This window comes from Accipiter gentilis, chromosome 16 (assembly GCF_929443795.1).
Source record: "Accipiter gentilis chromosome 16, bAccGen1.1, whole genome shotgun sequence".
Taxonomy (NCBI): Eukaryota; Metazoa; Chordata; class Aves; order Accipitriformes; family Accipitridae; genus Astur; species Astur gentilis.
In genome coordinates this window covers 3,015,047-3,037,653 of record NC_064895.1, presented here as the reverse complement: position 1 = coordinate 3,037,653, position 22,607 = coordinate 3,015,047, and the positions used below count along the sequence as shown (strand labels likewise).

The 22,607-nt window shown below is 41.2% G+C and overlaps 2 protein-coding genes across 16 annotated transcripts in view; one reads left to right on the top strand and one right to left on the bottom strand.

Annotated features, from left to right (window-relative positions):
- The window catches only part of DST (dystonin), a 309,801-nt gene extending 299,528 nt beyond the window's left edge, over positions 1 to 10,273 (bottom strand). For 8 of the 11 annotated variants that reach the window (XM_049819450.1, XM_049819456.1, XM_049819454.1 and 5 more), the window contains exons 1-2: positions 9,986 to 10,273; positions 9,484 to 9,545 (exon numbers count right to left, since the gene is read on the bottom strand). In XM_049819450.1, the coding sequence (XP_049675407.1) occupies positions 9,484 to 9,545; positions 9,986 to 10,166 (243 nt within the window). In that variant the 5' untranslated portion in view covers positions 10,167 to 10,273. The remainder of the gene's footprint in view (positions 1 to 9,483; positions 9,546 to 9,985) is intronic. The other 3 variants (XM_049819452.1, XM_049819457.1, XM_049819458.1) reach the window with 1 other exon arrangement.
- A 379-nt stretch (positions 10,274 to 10,652) lies between these two features.
- Positions 10,653 to 22,607, top strand: part of BEND6 (BEN domain containing 6) — a 29,256-nt gene continuing 17,301 nt past the window's right edge. Inside the window, exons 1-2 of one of the 5 annotated variants that reach the window (XM_049819536.1) lie at positions 10,653 to 10,807; positions 13,114 to 13,274. The gene's annotated coding sequence lies outside the window, so the exon portion shown is untranslated. Of the gene's footprint in view, positions 10,808 to 13,113; positions 13,275 to 15,139; positions 22,519 to 22,607 lie in introns of those variants that run through there. The other 4 variants (XM_049819535.1, XR_007508396.1, XM_049819538.1 and 1 more) reach the window with 4 other exon arrangements.

The following is a 22,607-nucleotide window of genomic DNA, read 5'->3' as shown; positions in this document are numbered from 1 at the left end:
CCAGCTGAAGTCTACAGAAATCTTTGCATTAACTTCAGTGGACGCTGGACTGCAGCCCAGTTTACCTTCTGACCAGTAAACCACAGAAAAAAAGCACTAGCTAGCATTAAGCCACAGTTCAGCACAATTGGAAGAATGACAACAGAACTCAACTGTGTTTGCAAATGCCTTATTTGAGTGAGTCCCGTAGATTAAATGCACTTTTGCAGGTGCACTAACAAATATCAAAGCCAAAGGAAGCTCAGATAGGACATCCAACTTTGTGTGCTTGCTTTTAAGGTTTTTGACAGTGGTTGTGTATGCATGAGAATTGTCATCTATTACCATTGTCAATTAATAGCGTCAAGAAGCAGTCTTTGAATTGTCAGTTACTGGCTGTTCAAAGCTTGGAAACTTTCATGTATATGCAACCTACAACATCTTAGGGCCTGGAGACATTAGTATGTGTAGTATCAAAACCATTCTTAAGATGCCAGAGTTCTCAGCTGTTTTGCAGACAGGCTGAAATAGAATTAAACCCCATAGTTGAAGTACCTACTTGAACTAAAAAGGTAGGTTTAATTTAATAACTTTATTGTATCAAATTCCCCTGCATGCTGAAAGAGAGAAAAGTGAGAGTCTTTCTGCTGCACATATAAACGTACATACATGCGTCTGTATTGTAAGAACAGTCTTAAATTAAAAAGTGACCAAGATTGCATTATCTCCCTTCTTCTCCCATAGTGACTTTCTTCCGAAATATCCTCAGTTTATAAAGAAACAAACAAACAAAAAAAACCCCACAACATTTATTTAACTGCCAATTCTGCAAGTTCAACCCAAAATCGAGGATTCAAGTTAAGTCCTCCAAACTACTTATACATTCTCTCTAATAGTAAAGATTGCTAATTAAAGCTAGGTCTTAGTTTTCTATAGCAGGAAGATTACATACACTCAGTATATTACTTCACACATGCACAAGGAGGATGCAACTGCATTTGTTCCTTCTTGGGTCTACCAGCTCTCAAAAAACAGACTGCAACCTTTTTTTTTTTTTTTTTTTTTTTTTGTGGTTCTCTTGATCTTTTTTTTTTTAATCTTAGCTAAGGGTTACTCCAATAAAAATCTGAATCAAGATTTAAAACATCAAATCTAAGATTTTACATTCAGTTTCTCATTCCACTCCCTCAGTAACAGCTTTCACTGGTGCTTCTTTGTATGCTTTAATTTAGGAGATATTATTCTTATCTTCTAAAACCTAAACTCTAAGCAGTGCTGGAACCATTTCTCAGATATTGAAGACTGTGATTTGGCATGTGTCATGTTCCAAGGTAAGTCCACACATTCAAAGGGATTAAAAGCAATTGTCTGTTACATAACCTGAACAAGATTACTTTTCTAACCGAGTTCATGAAATACATCAGTAACCTGCTTTCCAGTTCCTAAGCGGGCCCCCAAGTGTATACATACGAGCTCTTGTGTGAACCTAGGGTTTAGATGTGAATTTAGAATACAGTTTTTAATAACCCATGCTGTATTGCACTGCTGTTTTACACAATGTGTTTGCTTTTTCCTATTGTAAGGTTAGAATTCCTATCGAAACAGGTAAGCTGTGACACTAGGAAAATCTGATGATGTGTAAGCAAATAGCCAAATAGCATGCCCAGTCATGCCTCAAAATACCCTTTAAATACTCTTCCCTGTCTAAATCTATAAGCCACAGAAGCTGGCCCGTTCTCCAAGCAGTCCTATCATTCTCTGACAAGGCAGCTTGCAGCCCTCCGTGGCCTCCTTGTCTTTCTGATGGCTTGTCCCAGTTCCTTCCCTGTTACTTTAGGGCACCACAAGCCTACAGGAACGGAACAATTATTTAAGAACAAAAATAAATCAGAGTACTGCTTGATCAGTTGTCTGCAAGGGAGAGTTTAATTTAGAAATACTAGCACATTCCCCAAGCATGTCCCTCTTCCACCCCTGCTTCCTCTGTTTTCATCTCATCACTTCTCAGCTTAGGCAGTGTACGGTATACATCAAGAATCTGCCATAAATATTAAAAATACAGTAAGAAGGAGAATAAGAACTAACACACAGATTGCTAAACCGTGCAAGTGCTGCCCAACATTTAGTACAAAGAAATTACTCTTATCTGTCCAGTGCGCTTGTTTGAAGTGTAAACTGGTAAGAGAATTTATGCCACCTCAGCATGTGAAGATGGATCTGCACTTTGTCAAGCATAAAATAAATGTGTAACTGATGAGAGACTTAACAGGCATATATAAAAAAAAAAAAAAGATACCTAGGGTATTTTCAGATAGGGTGGAATTCAGATATCTATTAAGATACCTTGATTCAGATACCAACAACATATCTGAACAGGTCTCTTCTTCAGGAACAACTAGTCTAAGCTCCTGTTATAGCCAATGAAAAATTTAGTCAATACATTCAGTGAGGCTTGAAGAACTGTTCAGCTTATCCTGAAGCAGACACCTACACTAGGTTAGCTGAGTAGCTGTACAGACTATAAACTGTAAATGCCTACAGCGAGATTATCATACTGTATAAGAGGATGCTGGTTTTGCAAAGTCACTTTCCGACTCTGGCTGCACTTTACATGTAGGAAGGTAACAGTAGCAGATCAGAAGGGAATGATGCTTTAACCTAGTTGTATCATTTTGTTCTGTCTAGAACAAAGGAGGAGGATAAATATAATACCTTAGTCTAACATTGATTATGTATTTCAGTATAGTTAGTGCTATCAATTTAGACAATCAGAAATTAAGTCTTGTAAGAACTGTGTTTCACTTCCAGTCTCCTCTGCTATTTACCCTGCCATCCTGAAGCTGAGTGCTATATTCAAGCAGCTGAGTGGACAGTGACGATAAGGACATTGGCACAACTTGCAAGAAACGTGTCTTTGCCCAAAAGTCAACTGCAGTTAATTTCTACAGCTGATGTCGTGTTTTCACACTTCAGCAGTAACTCATGTTTCATTCCCACTGATGAGTCAGGAACAGCAAACCACTGACTCTCCTTGATGCAAGGCAGTAGGGCACAAGGGAGCACAGCGGGGGCTCAAGACACTGTGGACGGCAGAAATACCCAGATAACGGGTACCCAGGCTTGCAGGTGAACTAGAAGCACAAGGAATCGGCTCAAAACCAAGCCAGCTTTGCTAACACCAGGTCAAGATCAGCCCTATCAGCTGTGGGCCTGACAACCTGGCTCAAGCATCTCTACAACATAGTGCTGAGCTCTTGCCCAGGGGAGCTGGAGGGGCCCCAGCCCACCCGCTTCAGAGCCTGAGACCCCCCCCAGGCTGCGGAGTTTGACATGGCCAGACCCAACAAACCCAGCTCAGCTGAATCAGATCCTGCATGAAAACACCAAGGTGACTTCACCCTGTGCTCTGTGTCGTTCTTTCATAGCACATCAAAGATGCCTCTCCTTAAAAAAGCCTAGGAGTGGAAGAGAGCATGAGTGACATTTCCATGCCCTAGGAAAACACATGTAACAGCCCAGGAGCAGAAACAGCCCCAAGGGTTGTACTACCCTGTTCATGTGGTGCTTTCTTTCATTTAATACCCTCAGCCTAAAATGCTGAGCTGTTTCTGAAGGGGCATCCACAACCTGATCTGTCACCCTAATAATCTAAGCACAGTAACCAAGAAATCAGCGTAGATGGTTAAGCTCTTCTGAGCTGTATTTGATCTATGGACCCCTGCATGATCCTTTCCGTCTGTCTAAGAACAGCTTCTACAGCAGATGTGGTAATACATGTGCTCACCACAAGCATGACCTCAAGTATTTTAATTCATGGTTTCAATCCGAGGTTAGTTTCGGCCAAAAAAACAGTAGCTAGAAGTTCCCATTCTGTACATGTGTACAATGTGGCTGCCAACAGATGGATGGCAACAAGCCGTGCTCCACCTGGATCCCCTTGAAACCAGGGCTCTGCTTGCTTGCAAGCAGCTGCTTGTGTGCACCAGGAATGTGCACTGAAACTGGCATACAACGCAACTGAAGCTGCAACCTCATCTAAAACACACATTTCCAGAGAGAACAGTAGATACCGAGAAGCCCGAAGACGTAAATACTCACATGATAGCTAGGAGGTTGTTGATATAACTTCATTAATGGGAAACTAAGTAGTAAGAAGAACCTTTATTATGTACCGGATCTTTATGCAGCGCTTGTCCATCCCTATCCTGTTAGAGAACTGTGAGAATGTGTTCATTTATAATGCAGGTCCCAACATGCAGTGTATCGAGACCATGCCTTACCACTGGTGTGGACCATGATACAGTGTCAGTACTTTATTGGGTGATTGATGGAGCTAAGAGGAGATCCCCTTAGCACTTCAATGCTCTGTTCTGGCTGTCAGAAGCCAGAATAGAGATACAGGCAACCAGATGGCTATAGAAATATATTGGGCATGTCTGCAGTATACTGTAGTACAGGGTAAAGGTATCCAAGTGAAATCCTCTGGAGTTAGCTCGGGAACCCAAGTAGTCTTGCTGCAGCAGCCAGGGAATTGCCATATATTTTGTGATACAATTGCCAAACAGGCTGTTTGTCAGCATAGACCAATGCTTGCTAGGCTATCTAAAGGCAGCACTGCAGTGAATAAAGCTGACAGTGATGGACAGATGACGTATAGTAAGCAGAATCTCAGTGGTACCTAGTTTGCCATGTAACAGCTCAGTGTGGCGTGCTGTGTCTGGGCCACGTTATCGGACATGTTATGAAAAATGGATAGAGGGATTTGTCCTTATACAGTATAACCTGCATTTATAGCTCTCCATTCATTCCTGTACATAAGTGCTCCCATACATCTAAGAAAACAATTTATTTTTGTCGCTGATTTATTTTCCCTTGAACCTGTTCCTTAACTCGTAGATGGCCAATGGAAAAATAGTTTAAACATCCTGGGGGGAAAGCACGTCAAACACAAAGGTAAAATATTTTCAGGCTCATTCAGTTCCACAAAGAGACGTCCTTTGAATAGATGAATGAATGTATTTTTCTGGCTAGTCCTGTACATTTCTGTTGCTCCTTGAATACACTCCCTGCAATCAAACAGAAGACTCAAATTCAGCTTGGAGGGTCTGTTGATTTTTCTTTTCACTGAAGCTGTACATATCTGGAGCAGTTTATAAATAACTGCAATGCTCGGGATGAATTATGGTGCAACTCTTCAAAGACTATTCATTATCGCTTTGTAAAATATCTAGAACTGTATTTTTAGGCAACTGTCTCACAATCAGCCTCAGAAGGGGGACAATTATAGCAAAAGTATGCTTAGGGATGAATGTATGAACAGTTTTTCTGGGCATCAGTTGTTGGCCAAGTCAATATATACATTTACCAGCCATTGTTGTACTGTAGTTTTGCATCCATTGTACCGTAATGGATGATTTAGCAAATTCATTTGCTCTAAAAAATTGTCATCAGTCTTGGCTGACCTATTTCACTACCAGTCTTGTCACAACAATAGACTGAATATATATATAACCTTGTAGTGGCTGTTCAGTATACTAAGAAGAAAATGTGGGGTCTGCAAAACTCAAATGACCAAATGTTATTCCTTTGCTACAGCTGTGGTGAATACATACTGCTAGCCCTCCCAGAGAGTCTTTTCATAGTGTCAATTCCTGTTTGCCTTACTGGTGTGTCTAGTCCCACCAGACATGCACCTGGGTTATGTGAAGTCAGAATTTACAGTGGACTGTAAAACTTTTATGGATTTGCTTCCTAGTAGATTTATACCTGTAGGTCTCAGTGGAAGCATTCATGGGAAACTGGCCCAAAATATATGAGTCAAAGTTAAATAAATACAAAAAGATACCATATTGCTTGTGACTACCCACTGACACCAATGCCTTCAGTTCCTGAGATCATAGTATTTCTAATTTGAAAGGTAAGATAAAGGAAAACTAAAGCTCAAAGAAAATTTCAGGCAAAAGATTTATAAATCTGGTGATTTTTTTCCCCCAATAATATGAAAACTATCCACTACTGGTTTAGCAATTAGCACAATCTCATAAAACCCAACCACTTAAAGATCCTGAATGAGAACCTTCCTTTTCAACAGTTTTTACCCCCAAATCAAAAGATTTTAAGAATACCATTTGGATTAATTCCTTCCAGCCTAAGGGCTAGAAGATTACTTCCTTTTTAATTGAAAGGTAAAAATCTCACATAATCCCATTACTCCAGAGGCTTTGTCAATAAGGAAAATTAATTCAGAAAGAAATTTAAATCACAAGAAGAAACAACACCAACACATTAAGCAATGCCTTTAAATTGTAAGGCACAGAAGACATTTGAACCTCTCTGTAAAGTGTAAGATGCTGAACATTGAAATATATGAAGCCCAAGCCCCCAAAGTACTCAGAGAAAATTCCTATACTTCATGAAAAACCAAACTTCTACAGAGCACAAGAAGAATGAAGTGAGTGAATCACTGATAGCATTCATATTTTTGAATATACAAGGAATAATAATAATAAAACAACAATCGATCATAATCCCCATTTTGGTAAAACTCTGAGTTATATTGTTATTTCGGTGTGGTTTTGGTTGAGCACAGACATTTCATTCTACGACTGATTCTCAAAATAAAGAAAGGAGAGACTAGTGCAAATAGCTACATCAAAATCTGATTTGTCATGTAAGCAATGAATATTTCCGTTGGAAATTTACTTGTTTTCTTTTTACAGCCATGACATATCTAGGTCTCCTTCAGATAAGAAACATTAACTATTCTGGGTGTGATTCCTGTGTGACTTCATGAAGTATCTATAGTACCTGGGGGATGCAGGAATCTTAAGAGCAGTTATAGTCGTAATGAACTTAAAGGACTGCAATAAAAAAATATATTAAAAAAATAGGCCTGGCAAACTTCAGATGGTAGTAAATAAATGTTAGTGGGTAGTTGGAGACACCATTGTATTATCTCAGGAAACTCTCACATCTTCTTGCTGGTTAATTTTTCTGTTATGAAGCACCTCCAACAAAGACAGACTTTAACCTACTTTATATTCATAATGATCCATGCAAATTTACCTCCTTTTGAGACAGGGGGTTAAGTGTTTAAGTTCATTCTATAATAAGCAATATCTGCACAGACTTTTGCTGTATAATAATGAGGCATGTTTTGCAGAGACATTCAAAATCAAGACCCACAAAAATGGACTATTTGTGGATTCAATTCACCAGTAGCATATAAAATTCAGAACAGGAGAGCTGATAAGGATCGTAAATACATTTTCAAATTTAGTATTTAGCCTCTTATAGCATGGTACCTTATTTTTTAATGTGTTCAGTACTAAAGGAAAGGGATTAAATAGTTCTCACTGTATATAACTAGACAATGTAGGTGCACACCATGAGAGCTGTGGCAAAGAACCTCAACATACATTTGCTACACATCCATTTTTCCAAATAAAGCTTTCCTGGCAGACAGCCAGTCCTGCAGGAATTGCCAACTGTTTTGTAGATAGGGCAATTATAATTCTCTGTGCACCACCGCGAGACCACCTGCACATTCACGTGTGATGCAAGTCGGATTTGAACCCAGCTCATGAATGTCAACCCACTGCTATTTACTATCAGCCTGGTTTTCATTATCTTTTATTATCATTAATAAACACCATTTATAACTGCACCTGACAAACAACTAAGCATAGTGGAAGCTAGCAGATGGACCTTATGCTATAAAACTTGGAATTGAGGTGTTATGTTCATTTGGGGGTGGGGATTATGCAAAGCCCATATTTTCATGTGTCATGCATTGCTTTCATCAACATCTTTCTGGACTTGGAAGTGCATAATGTTTTGTGCTGATACAGAATGAGAATGTTGAATTCTGTTTCAGATCATGCTGCCAATATTTTCATGGGAGTTTGCCTGTAATTTATTGATCAATTCAATTAGATTCATTAAAATTAGGTTTTACTTGAAAAAAAAATTGGAAAATGACATTTAATGGTGTCAAATGAGTCATCATTTTCTCTTAAGAATCAGAAGTCTATTATCAGATAATGAAGGGGAAAACAGCTGCACCACTTACTTAAAAGGGCAGTTTAGACCATTAGTGTGGTATTACTCTTTCTAAACAAAATGTAGAAAATTATGAAAGAATATAACAGTTCTTACTGGTTTATTCTAGGATGTTTCAGTAAATGGAAACTTCTAGGAAATATTTTAAATTCGTCTACTTCTAACTGGGTGATATGCAAATAACTACCTGCTGAAGTAATAAAAATTAATCAGTTACTTTGCAAACTTCCGTAATAAAAATTAATCAGTTACTTTGCAAACTTCCCTTTTAAGAGTCACCATACAGGATGACACGTATTTCAAAAGGGTGTAACACATTATACGTCATCTCTGCCTAGGCTCAAGAGTGAGAGAATTTTACATGGAAACCAAGTATTTCATTTTGGAGGAACTAAGTCACGAAAAAATCTTTTGACTTCCAGAGGGATATGTTTGTTTGTTCGCTTTACTGCAGCACTGTTCAGTCAACAACAAAACCAGACTTTTCATGGTTTAAAGATAGTGTACTCCCTATGTCATCTTTTTGTGATAGTGTATACAAATTTCAAAATACTTGGGAGTTTAAAACTAATCGCCAGTATGAAGCAGGTTGCAAAAATGTATCCCATGCAAACTTTTGAAAACATTACTCGTAATTGGGTAATTTTCTTACCCACTACCAGGTGAGGAAAAATGCAAATATTTTAAAACAAAAGATTACTTTAGTGCCAGACTGTCTCTCAAGGCTTCCAGAGTAACAGGCAATGGCATGAAGATATGCCTTAAATCAATAGCAGGAAACCAGGCAAGAGAAATATCTAGACAGGAGCTCTACAGGGCATCATGGAAACAAAGTAGATACTAAACCAAATATTATTTTCCATATTTTCCCAGCAATTATGCTCCTCATTCAGAATGCCTAGGAAGTGACTGGGTTTTGTGTTATACTTTTGGCACTGGCACGAAAGAGTTTTGATTCCCCTGTCCTATGAATACAGAGTCATGAAACGAGGTGCCTGCCAACCAGGCTTGTAGTCTGGATCCTTCTGGGATCTCCTGCGGCAGCATCCAAGCTGAGCAGGCAACTTCCCTGGCAGGGAACAAGGTGCAGGTGAGGGCTGGCGGCAAAGCAAGTGAGATGGAAGCTCTGCAGTCGTGAAACCTACCAGCTCGGCACGTATTTACAGTGCAGTCAATAACTGGGGTGGGGGTTGCTTTTTGGACAAAGTGAGGTCTGGCACGTACAGTAAGCACAGCCTTTCTTGAAGTAACCAATTGTTTTGGAAATGACACGAATCAGCAGGCCAGATAGGTTAACACAAGCGAAGAGCTTACATTTGGTGTGGAAAAAACCAAGAAATGAAAGAGGACGCGTCTTTCATGCAAAATGAAAACTTTGCTACATGATTGCATTAACAAAAGACCACAACAATATGTACTCAGGTAAAGAGAACAACTTCTGACCTTGAAATTGCGTGCTAAATAAATTACCTCAGAGCGAAAGTGATGAGTTCTCATGACAGCATCTGGAAGGGAAGCAGAAAGACACACAGGCTCCACCAGCTCCACCTCAAGATTTCGCTCCGGCTAACGGTTTTATCTAATCGCTCGCCCTTTGGTGCATATTCCTGGACGGGGGGTCTGGCTCTCCCGGCGCGGCCGGCAGCTCCGCCCGGCATTTATATTTAATTCATCGGGAGGAAGTTGAGCATAAAGTTCTGCCGCACTTGAGAGACCGGGGAGCACCGGGGGGGTTCCCAGCCCCTCGCTTCCCTCCCGCTGGCCGAGGTTTCGCTAAGGGATGGGTGGAGACAAGGCTGCCGCAGTCCTGGGCTCGGCTTGAATTTTCTTTAAAGCCTTCTCCCGGCTCAACTGAGGAAGAGCGGCCCTCCGCCGGCAGTAAATCGCGGGATGGGCCGGGGGGAACCCCCTCTCCGCCCTCGGGGACGAGCAGAACATCTCTTACCTCGGCTCCTTGAGCGACCCGAAAAGACGGATTTGATGGGATGCCTCCCTTTCTGGAGCCTGCGGTGCCAGCAGCAGAAGAATAAAATCGTAGCGATGGTCCCCAGCAGCAGCAGGAGCAAGAAGAGGGCGCACTGGATGCTGTAGGGTCTCAGCAGGACCAGGAAAGCCGCCGCAATCATGGCTCAAGCGCCCGGCTGCCCCTGTACGTGCGCGGCTCTGCGGCGAGCGGCGGGGGGCCGGGCAGCACCGGGCAGCCTCTCCCCCCGGCAGCGGGGCGGGCATCGCCGCCGGCACCCGCGCTGCTGGAACCGGCTAGCCGGGCGGGAGGAGGAGGAGGAGGCGGAGGAGGCGGAGGAGGAGGTAGGCGGAGAAGGAGGAGGAGCGGGGATGAAATTCGGGCCGTGACTCAGCAGCCGCCACGGCGGCGGCGGCGGCGGTTGCGGCGGGGTTTCCCGCTCCGCGCCCGCGCGGCAGCCAGGGCCGGGGAGCGCGGCGGGCTGGGCGCCCGCGGGCACCGGCGGGGCGGGGCGAGGAGGAGGAGGAGGAGGAGGAAGAAGGAGGAGAAGAAGAAGAAGAAGAAGGAGGAGGAGGAGGAGGAGGAGGAGGAGGAGGTGGTGGTGGTGGTGGTGGAGGTGGTGGTAGCAGCAGCAGCAGCAGCAGCAGCAGCGGTAGCGGTGGTGCCGCCGCCGCCGCCGTGAGGGAGGACGGAGCGCGGCGCAGCCCGCCGCCGCCGCCGCCACAGCGGGGCCTTGGCCGGGGCGGCCGGTGACATCACGCGCCGGAGCTGCTGAGGAGGGAGGTGGAAAATGGCTGCCGCGAGGTACGGGGTTGGCTTCCCCGCGCAGGCCGCGGACCCCCGGGAGGGGGGAAGAGAGGGGCTGCCCCCCCCGCCGCGGCGAAGGGCAGCGACCGGTGGGGGCCCGTGCAGGTCTGTGTGCCTTGGTAGGGGGAACGGGGGCGGGGGGGGGGGGGTGTCTGTGGCGGTCTCCCGGGCAGGTGGAGCTGGGACGCGGGGCACTGAGCGCGGCCGGTTTCGTGGCAAAGCTGTCGCGGGCGGGGGGGGGGGGGAAGGGGTTGGGAAACGTTAATAAGGTGCATCCTGACGAGGTGATTAGGGTCCTCGTGTCGTGCTGACCCGTGTTTCTGATGCTGGGATTTAGGCGGCCGCTGACCGAAAGAGCCAGCGCCCGCTTGCATCTGGGTTATGCGTTAAAGCTTCTGTACCGGGCGGCGTGCGATTTGCACACTCGCCGAGACGTTTCCTACACGAAAGCCGCGGAGAAGTTGGCTGGCGCAGGGTTTTGCTGCAGCGAAAAGCTGTTGCAGGGCGATACCGTGTATATACCCCTCGTCCTGCAGTAAAACTGCAACGCGCTGCAGCAGATGGCATCTCCTGTGCCTTTCGTTACGGCCTTGCCGGAGCTGATGCATCGCATAGAGCATAAAAATCCCAGCATGTGCACGTTGCTAATGCAGATAATAACAAGAGTTCATCTCCGTCACTATTGCTACCTCTGTGGCTGTTGCTTTGATGACACTCCATACTTTCAAAGTCTGTTTCAGAGGTCTTTGAAAATGTAGTTCTAAACTCCCTCACACTACTAAACACAAAAAAAAAAAAATCGTGCTGAAAAAATATCCAGGTACTATTTTGCAATATTGTGTTTGCTTGTGTTACTAGGGAAAAAGTTAGGTTAATTCGAGACAAAGTTCATGCTCTTTTTGTGTATCCTTGATGTGAGCACATAAAGCTGAGGAATGTTTCTGAAACTCTACAGAAATAATGAAAATCTCTGTGTGAACAGTGGAATAACATTGAAATGTTACTGCTTTATATGACTGCCATAAAACTATATAGAAAAGCATATGTGTGAAGTTAAATTAAACTACAAAATTATACAAGCTGGAAGGACAAAGAGAGTAACATCTGTGGTAGCTTAAATAAGAACAGGAAAAATGATCTCTAGAATACTAAAATTCGTTTATCACTGAGCTAACAACATTGTGACACCTTACTGTACCAATAATATTAGGGAAATCCATTTTCATTGAAAGATTCTCTTGATACCAGGTTGGGGGGCTAAGTAAAGAAAGAAAGAAAAAATATGCTGGCTTTTGGGTCTGTGATATTTTATTCTGGGAATTTTGTATCATTTCATGTGATACACCAACATGGTGAGCCAAAATAGTCTGTTGTATTACTTTGTAAAATGGAAAGTTGCTACATTCAGCCTTTGATTTAAAGCTTTCCCTCACTGCCTAGGAACTGACAAACGCGATAAGGTTGTGTTGCATCACGTGGTGCAATATTGAAATCTTTCCTAATACCGCAGTACACTGCAGTAAAATGGTTTTAATGCAGATTACCTGGAGATTATTCAAACGGTTCATGTTACCTCACTGTAACATGAAACAAATCAGCGTGATCCTCCTGGCAGCACACTGCCCTGCTGTAGTATATTGCAGGAGCAGGAAACTTTTTGACACCTTTTGTTCTGCACTGATTTATGGTTTCAGAATAGGATGGTAGAAGAAATGTAGCACAGCAGTAATTGCACGATAAATTGCAGAGAACTGAGAGGGAACAGTTATCTTCACCTTTTTCTCGGGTAACAGAGCATAGAAAACATTTGACAGACAAATCTCTAATGTTAGCTTGTTAGTTTAAGGTTTATGGTTTTTCCCTTCTGAGACTTAGAGCTCATTGGTGTCTTGAGGATAATATTTTGCCAAAAGGATCTGATAAATTTCATGACAACTGCTTAATTATTTTTTTCAAATGCAAAAGAAAGTACAGTTTAAGTACAAGAAGTGATGGCATGCGTGATTTTTCAGAGAGCTATTGCTTCAGACATCTGGGTCAACTGTCTCGCATGTATAACAAACTGCTGCTATGGCTTTCTTTATATTCATTACTGCTCTGTGTTTGTTAAATACTACAGGGTTTGGTAGTGGGGTTAAAATATTAATTTCATGGTGAATAAAGATTTAAGCTGGTGAAGATATTTCACATTAAAAGTAAGCAAACTATATGTGGGTTGGGGTTTTTTTTCCCACGAAATAGTAATAAAGAAAAATTAAAAGAAGTTTTATATGTATAACATTTTAATCTAAGCTTCTTTACAGAATGTTTTTCAGGGAACTTTTTATAAATCTTAAGGATGATAAACAGAGAAGAGAAAAGGAATGAAGAGAGAAGGTTAATACAAAACCTCTCAGCTGAGATTTGACCTCAGAAGGAGAATCCTGGAGGTGAAGCTATTTCAGAGAAGAGGAAGTAGAAGAAGGTAAGGAAGTCTTGAGAGCAGCTGTGACGAGTGTATGGGATGGCAATGGAGGTCAGAAAAGAGATCTAAGTTGTTGAGTTGCTGAATTAAGTCCTAAGGTGTTTTATAATCTAAGGCGGCAGCCATTGACCCTGAAATAAGTAAGGGATACTGTTGCCATTCCACAGTACCTGTGATGTGGCCGTGCTTTTGCGGAAATGTGAGAAGATGGGGGGTAGCATCCTGCAGATGCTTTTTTTCATGGGGATCACAGGGAAACAGAGCAGCGACAAAGTCACGGGCATAGCTGAAGTTTTTGGCAGCAGGCTTGGAAGCAGCCTTTTACTTGAGCAATGCTGACGGAGGAGGTGGTGATAAGTACTTGGCAGAGGGATGAAAAAGGAAAATTCTGCTTCAGAGACTCCACGGAAAAGACGTGACCAGCAAACGTTTGTATTGGAAAGGGACAGGAGGATGTTTCTCTGATTGCAGTCACTCTTGAATGCAGTTGCTTACCTATTTTCCCAAGTTGCGTGAGAGAGGGGAACAGCACGGAAATTATGTCAAACTTCTGCAGTTTAATGGAAGAGTTGAGCAGGGAATGTGTTGCAGCAGCAGCAGCCCTCCTGCAGGGAGACAAGGCACTGTTGACCTAAAACACTCTTTCAGACAGTCTCTCATGATAACCTGTTCTGACTTGGCAGTTTTGCGCAGCAAGGCTGAAGGCAGAGATATTTTCTTCCCTTACCCTTGCCCTGTATACAGAATTGCAGTACCATCTATGGACTAGTGCATACTCCTTGATAATTTATGTGAGGTTCAGCAATGCTTTTTAAAAGAAACTAAAAATCCTAGCTGAGTGCCATGGGTTAGGATGAAACAAGAAAAATTTAAATTACAAGAAGAAAATGTTATGGTATTTTGAGTGGAGAAGCCATGTCTGCAGAGATATGCTGACCTCCCCCAATGTGAGCTGTGGGATTCAAGGGCAGTCCACAATTCTGCAAAGGCACCTCTCTGCTCTTAGAGATTCAGGCCTTGTGGACTCATGTTGCAATTAGAAGACTCCCTGTATCAGTGAGCCGAAAGAAAAAGGTCACATGCTAGATCTGGTGGTGTGGACATAAAAATAGGATATGATACATGATATGATTTCAGAAGAGTTGCTGATTAAGTGAAAGGGTAAGATCATTTCCTTTCACGGGTATGTAGGAATGCTTTAAGGACTTCTACTGATTAATTCTAATTAAGTAAAATATTCTCTTAAATGACTACTTAACTGGTTAGAAGGGTTCTCTAATCATCTAATACTCCTTAACAAAATACTGGGTTTTTTTCTAATCAAACAGGAACCAAAGTAAATATGGTAAAAAACAAAGAAGCAAGCAAAGTAAATACAGAAAATATCATAGTATCTGAGTATTATCAACTTCATTCAATAAAATAATTGACTTTCCCCCTCAGTATTCTACTTCATGGGTTATGTGCTGTCCTCAGTGTGCTTCCTAGCAGTTTAAGCATGATGTATGAGAAGATGTTGTGGGAGTTTCTGGCAGATGATTAAACCTTATACAACACATTCTTCAGCTGAAAGAGTAACAACTTCCTGCCTACTTTATATATGTAGAGTTAATTGTCCTTATTTTGCAGGTTCATCAACTCACACAGCTTGCATGTTTTGATTCCTTCTGTTTATTAGGCTGAATGTAAATTGAATGGAGTATGAGCCATGTAGTTGTGCACTCATGGCTTACAGTGTTGCTGGAAAAATACTGGCACGAATTCTGTGGGCATAAATTGACTTTGCAGATGGAGAGGCTGATCTGGAGCCTAAATGGAAATATACTGCTAAAGCTCCTACGGCGCGCTTTTTTCTTTTTTTTTTTTCTTTTTTTTCTTTTTTTTTTTTTTTTTTTTTTTTTTGATTTTATTACAGCAGTGGCATGCCCCTTTATCCTTGGTTAAAAGTTGCTCTGTATTCATTTTTGGCAGTGTTTAATGTGGCAGTTCTCAATCTGAATGTGGCCTTGCATCCCAGAGGAAATTGGACTTCATTAGTATTTTATGTATATAATTGGAAGTTGTTTAAGGATTGTTTCAGAATGGTATACAACACTAGTCATTCAGCTCTTACATTATTTTATAAAGTTAGGTAGAACTAAATACACTAAAAAGACATTTAATTTTACAGGAGGGGAAAAAATAGCTCTAATAAGGTTTGAGGTTGTCATCCTTGCAGGGAAGATGCCTTTCTTTCTTTTCTCCTATGTGCGCGCAGGACTACTCTTAGTTGCAGTAATATTTCCTGGAGTAAGAGGACAATGTGTATGTTTCTTGTTCTAGCTTGTGACCTTTAATATTAACACAGATTTCTTTTAAACTGGAGTTCATCAAGTTCATTCCCTCCCAGCAACATGCTGCAAAAACAGAGCAAGCAACTGAGGAAGAGCTTTGGAGTAAAAGAGCAGGCACTTTGAGTATTAACCAGGCATGACTTCTAATCTGTCATCGCTCACCTATGACAACCAATAAAGACATACGAGTAGAGATAGTTAAGATGCCGCTAGATTATTAAATACTGACCAGAGCTCAAGCCTGGAATTTCTTAGCTGCTATTTCACTTCTGTGCTCTCAGAGTTGAAGAGAGAATGTCACCAATAGTAATGTTTGGGGCAGCACAGCTTATCAAAAGATATAAGATAGCTTATGCCAATTTATAAAAAGAGTAAAATGCATCCTCTTATGAACTCTCACATCAGGTTATCAGTGTGTTTGGTTTAACAAGTCCAATTTGAAAATACATTAGTTGCATATGGAAAGTATGTCTGATATTTTTTTAGACTTTTAGGAAAAGGGTATTTGACTGTTTGGGCTGTTACGTAGAGCAAGTGCACAGTTTTTGCATCTCAGCACAGATTTGTATGTGGTCAAACTTTCCCTAATGATGTTGTCTTCCCATAAACATCTTTAGACAAAATAAGTGAATATATTGCTGGTCTTTAACCTTTATAATTTAGGAGCTGTTAAGATGTGTTGTGTTGAATTACCCAAGCCAGATCAGAATGAGTACGGCCAAGTGTTGGACTCTACAGAGCCATGCTGACTTGTTTCTCCTCCCAGGCTACTTGCTGCTTCTAAGAATTTGGATATATTAACCTGCATGGAAAGAGCTTTCATGTGACTATGCAAATTCCTGTAGCTTGGGTATCTCATCCAGTTCAAAAATAAACTGATTTTTGTTGGTCTGTATCTTAATACATTTTGTTGAGCATCGCCTTTGTGAACAAGCAAATCGAAGTGGGTATTAGTTTTGCATCTGTCAGCTGTGAAATAGCTATTTAAGAAAGGTACTAATCTGTGATGTAGAATTAAGATAACTTCCTGCGTCTTGTTATTTGGCATATTGTTATCTTTATGGGAATCTTTTACTGAATGTAGTATTAAAATACAGATAAATAAATGTATGTGGTTTATAGGCACGTGAGGTATCCAAGCTCCTATTTAAACTCTGTTCAATCTTTTGGGCTTCTTGAATATATGTGTTTAGTGCCATTTGAGGTGTCTGGAATTAGTAATGACCCTCGTGAGCCTGGGAGAGGGTTTAGGCCCTATGTGAGATATGTGCCTATCAGAAGAGGCAGTTGGAGGTCAGGCATAATAATTTATGGTATCTAAGATTGCACCATGCATTTATTTTTAGGCAATGGAATTGAGCCCTAGAGCATTTGAAATAAGCTGAATTGCTCTCTAGGGAGCTTTAATTGTGTTTGACAGGGACTTGACTCTTACGACTGTTGGAGTTGCTAAAGGCTGAGACATCTCAAAGGGATGGCCCTTGTGATAAAAGACCTATGGGAGATGTGCACTTCTGGAGTAGCAGCTGAAGGCCAAGCAGAATACCAGAAGACAGTGGTGCTAGACGCCTACGTTTAGGAAGACAAATTGATCCCTAGATCTACAGTGATTACAGTGATAACTTAGATACCTGGTGCACCAGTGACACCTAAATGTAAACATCTTAACCTAGAACCAAATCCTGCACTGAAAGCCCAATAATGATACTGGGTTGCTATCTTGAAATTTATTGAAATGAATGCCATGTTTCACTGTTAGTTGAACAAAAGTTTAGTACTTCTAGACTTACTAAATATACCTGCTTAATAAATTAACTATTCATCCTTTTCTATCACTCAGTGTTATAAATACAATTAATGGTTTGATGCAAAAAACAGAGGTTTTCTAATAAACTTCTTCAAGCTTTTGATTTAAGCCACAGTCCTACAAAGGGCTTTGGCATATTTAGGTATTAATGTTACTTTATAGAACTTCTAGGTTGCTAAAACTTGCCATGCAGCTAGGTTGCATGGAGGGCACTACTGTGAAAAATAAAATGGCTTCATTAATTCATTGAGCCACTCAAATAGATTTTAATATGTGGGACAAGGTATGGGCCAAACTCTGCATCTCACCCTGTGGATTGTAAATGCTGCTGAGGCTTTGAAGTCAATGAGAAATGTGTGTAAATAAGGCCAGAAGGTGTTGCTTTACCATGAATAACATCACTTCTTAGAAAAGTGTCTCAGATTATTTCATAGCTAGTCACACCAGGACAGCAATCTACAGTCAGGAAGTGAGCTGTTGAATATCGGTAATAAATATCATGTAGTTCTATCCTTCCGGTGGAAGTCAAGTGGGATCATTTCTGTGCATGTATAGTCTGAAAAGTTATAGATGCCCTCCCAGATATCCAGCTGAATTTGGAACAGAGCAATACTGATGATTGTGGAAAATCTGTACTTTGTATTTCTCAGCTGAGAGCTGCAGATATGTGCTTTTAAGTCATATTTTCCCATAAAATGACTAAGATATCACACTGTAAATCTTCCGAGCACAAACAACACTTCTGCATTCTTCTAGCAGGGCCTAATTCCACTGAAACCATTAGTAAATCTTCCACTGGTTTCAGGGGAATAAGATATGAACCCACAACAGGGCATGTAACATACTTAAATATGGTTGTGTTTTCCATCATACACTTGCTACAAAGAACTGGGAATTTTGAGACTTCAGTGCAGCCCAAGAGTTTTACACCACCATTGTATTTAATGTCCTGACAAGTTCAATGTAAAATGCCACAGTCTAAGTAACACAAACCAAATCTGCAACTACCGCTCATTATGCTGAATTGGAAATAAATAGTTTTGAGTGGGGTTGATGAAGTTCTAGCCCAGTAAAAGTTGGTTTTTAGTATTTTTTTCGAAGGAAAACTGGGATTATCAAAGGCTGAACGTAGAGGGTAGATAATATGACATGTTAGTACTTTATTATGGATCTGTGTTGCACGGCTGTGGTTTGCACAGGTTCTTGTTTTGCTGAAATAAGTGGCAAAGCCCTGTTTTAAGCTGGCAGAATCAGACCCATTGAGTGGGCCTACAATCTCATGTTGTAAATTTGTAATACTTTACACTGCGTTTACTGAAAGGAAAGAGAAATAATGATCTCAGCATGCCATCTGCCAGCTCACTGGCTGAATGGAACAGACTACATCAGTCAAAGGGTGAGATACGTCTTTAAATGACTTCTGTGGTTTGGGGGTTTTTTTTGTTGTTGTTCTGGCTTTTTGGGTTGCTTAGTAACAATAAGTGTGCAGAATTTGTAGCATCTGTGCAGAATGTGAGGTGTTAACATGTTTGTAAAAATTAGGAGTCCAATTAATGTTTCCTCGGCAGAGCTTTAAAATTAAATGGCTCCTTCCTGTTTTTTTTTATCCCCTTCTACAAATTACCTGCTTTTAGAAAATGTAAAGACAGCCTTGTGTCTTAGAACAGTGAAAAATCATAAAATTGCATTTCAGTACTTCTCAAATAAGTAGCCAGTGTTTTCAAATGGAGAATATAGCAGAATTAAGTAACTTGCAAAACATAAGTGGCTTTCAAAGGTCATATAATTCTGTCTTTGTGGTTAGTAGCTCCACACAGGATAACGTCTGTGAACGATTATATATCTTCCAATTAAACCACTGAACAAAGCACTCAGTGTCAGAAATCTTACTTGATGACTTGCAGAACTGTGTTAGAAAGATTTAAAACAGAGAACCAGATACACTTCAGCAGGCTTCATACTCCATCCTTTTGGCTCCCTATAGCAGAAGGTCTACTGGAATCTATCCTACTATTCAAAATCTATTAAAAAATAGAAAAAGCTAATATAGGATGGGTTGGATCAAGCCAGCTGATAGAATCAGGAGACATACCTACACCTGTATAGTCACTGAATAGTCTGTGGAGAGAAATAGGCTCTCCCAGACAGTAAGTCATCTGCTGTCTTAGGGTGAGATGAATCACCTGTCTTTCAGCAGTGACTAAGCCAAATGTGGCTAGACAACCTCTCATTTTTAAGGCAGTAAAAGTTTGGTAAGATTAATCCCACTTCCCAAGATTTATTTTTTTTCCTGATGATACAGTATACTTTGCCTTTGATCTGTTTTGGCACATAAAACGTTTTGGAGGGAGGCATCTGCAGCAGTCTTGACTCAGGCAGGCTTTACATTGACTCCAGTAGGAGAACAGGGTGAGAAAACACTGCAGGACTTCTCTTCCAGTAAGTGTTTTACTGTTCCATTTCCTCATTGCCTCACAGGCAAGAATCTTGACAGCTCAAAAGATCTTTATAGATGATGTAGATAAATTGCTGAGCTCCAAGTCCTGCCATGACCATGGTAGAAATTGTCCCTAGCTTTGAGTGGCTGCATGGATTTTTGTGGATCCAGGTGTTTATCTGCTGTAAAGACTGTGCAAGGGGTTTTGCTGGCTGTGGCCTTCACAGTGTCTACTAGTGGCACCAGGCTGTTGTTGTGGGCTCCAGATGTCTGTAAGTCTACATGTCCATTGACTTAATTAAGCTGTATAACATGGATGCAAGTCTTAATACCTTCCAAAAGCTGTTGGACTTGCTACTGCTGTGCTCGGACAGCACTGTGTATTTGAATAGCCCCAGTGCTGTGGGAAATCATCACTTACCCTCCATGCTATGAACAGCCTGTGTATTCAGTGTGTACCTGGAAATCCTGGGCTGGCTTGCAAACCCTGTACAAACGCAGACCACAAGGCTGTCCCATGGCTCGGAGAATATCTGTCTCAATATAAAATGAGAGACAACATACAGGCTGTTAGAGGACTATGGGGAAACATTAAAAAAAAGACAGAAGTCAGTCAATCAGTCAGTCTTAGCATACTGGCAGCTCTAACTTTGCTGCAATTCTGTTGATCTTCTGTGGGCTTTTAGGAAGGTAATGAAGTAGCTCACAACTGCCAAGGAGGGAAAAGCTCAAAGTATTTCATTTGAGAATTGAAGAACTGGGTGACGGGGATTGCTGTGCTGGGTTGATCAGAGGTAGAAGTTAACATTTTTGTGCCAGATGAGAAATGTTAAGCTAACTTCTTTTGAAAAAGAAGGAATAATACTGATGCCCAATCTGATTGCATACACCAGCTGTTTTACATCTGGTACATTGTTGTTCACGCAAACATCCCATTTCATTTTGGATCTCACCTATCCCTAGTGAGGTCAGTGCTGAAACTTTCTTCCTTTGGGTTCTGCTTTGTCTCAATATTTATTCATTTGAACGATCCCTGTCTCTGGTATGAGAATCCACTCGGCATGGATCGGTGGCAGAACGAGGCCTCCGGTGATTCTCAATATTTATTCATTTGAACGATCCCTGTCTCTGGTATGAGAATCCACTCGGCATGGATCGGTGGTAGAACGAGGCCTCCAGTGATTCATGTTAGGCATAGATAGTCAGGCTGCTTCCTCTCCAGAATTTGCATGGCATGGATGTTTCCTGGTCTTTCTAACTCTCTTTAAAGAAAATTAATGTGAATTCTTGAAAACACAGTCTCCTTCTTCAGCAGGGCAGTACTTAACAATCCTACTGCTATCACAGTCAACACATTCCATGTAAAAGCATGATTTAATACTCTTTTTAATTGCAATTTCTTATGCTGCTTGCCTCATTGTATCACTAAATTCATTGACAAGAGCACAGCTGTTTTTCACAAATTAAAAAGTTCACCCCTGCGTGAAAAGCCAGCTCTGTTGAGGTGTTGCACAGACATAGTGAATAATTGTGAGCTGGGCTTCTGCAAATGAATTGACGTTGCTTCTTGGAGCACCGCAGCCAGATTTTCTCACTTTGACATAATCGCCCCATGTAATTCTCCTTTCCTACCTCTGAGTTACCTTTTTGACAACCTCTGCATGAAGCACTAGATTTGTTTCTGACTGACTGAGGCCAAGTAAATCTCAAATCACGCTGTCACATCTGGAAATTCATGAGTTTTCAGCTCTGTAAAAGTACTTTAGCTCTGTGAACTGACAAGCTAAGCCATATATGTGTTTTGGAAAGAAGATCAAGGTTTGACAAAACCAGATTTTCTATTTATTGGGTTTATCTGATTTAATAATTTTAAAGTAGAAAATATCTTCTCTGAGTATAATGGAAACACTTAAATTAACTGGTTACATTTCCAGTAGAGTTTAATAATGTACGTTACGTTTCAGACTTCCATATAAGGCATATCAGCTTAATTAGAAAAATAAAACACAAAGTCTGACTTGTTTCCTTCTCCCAGTGTAGAACTTCAGTGTTTTAAAAATCCCAGAAATAGTCTTTTGCTTTAAAAATATTGTTTTATGTAAGCAAAGGATTTAGCTGTATACTTCGGTTTGGAGTCTCCTTGTTGCTGTTATTCTTCATGAAGCAGCCCAGCTCTCTTCCAGTCCTCAGCCTGTCATTTCTTTTGTACGTCAAGTTTTCCACTGCCAGAATGTATCATCCCTCACTTAGTCAAGTTGTCCTGGGTTGTTCTGGGTTGGTTTTCAGTGACTGCAATTGTACATCTTGCTGCCTGTGAGGTGATTACTACAGCCCTGGAAGTCATACATCCCTCTTAATAACATGTATCGCTAGTACTTTCTTTTGTTCTAGGGAAAGTTTTTATCACATCTGTGTCTTTTAGTCAGATGCTGGACTGAAAACATTTGTTGGGGCAAATGTAGTAGTAGTAGACATCCCAGCCAGGAGATAGATTAGGCGTGGTAGTAATATGGAAGCAAGGGCTCTGTGAGTGAAAGCTGTTTTCTGTGCATAGTTTTGGAGGCAACTGTCTGATGTACATGTATTGAGCAGACCATCTCCCATCTTTCAGGGGACATATGCTGCTTGGCTAGTTTTCACCTCCTTGTCCAGGATATTTCATGCAAGGTAATTACCAATATCCAGGAATAGAAGGGTTGTTTGGGGCTTTTTGAAGTATTCTTGTAACATTCCTGTGGCATGACACAGTAACAGCT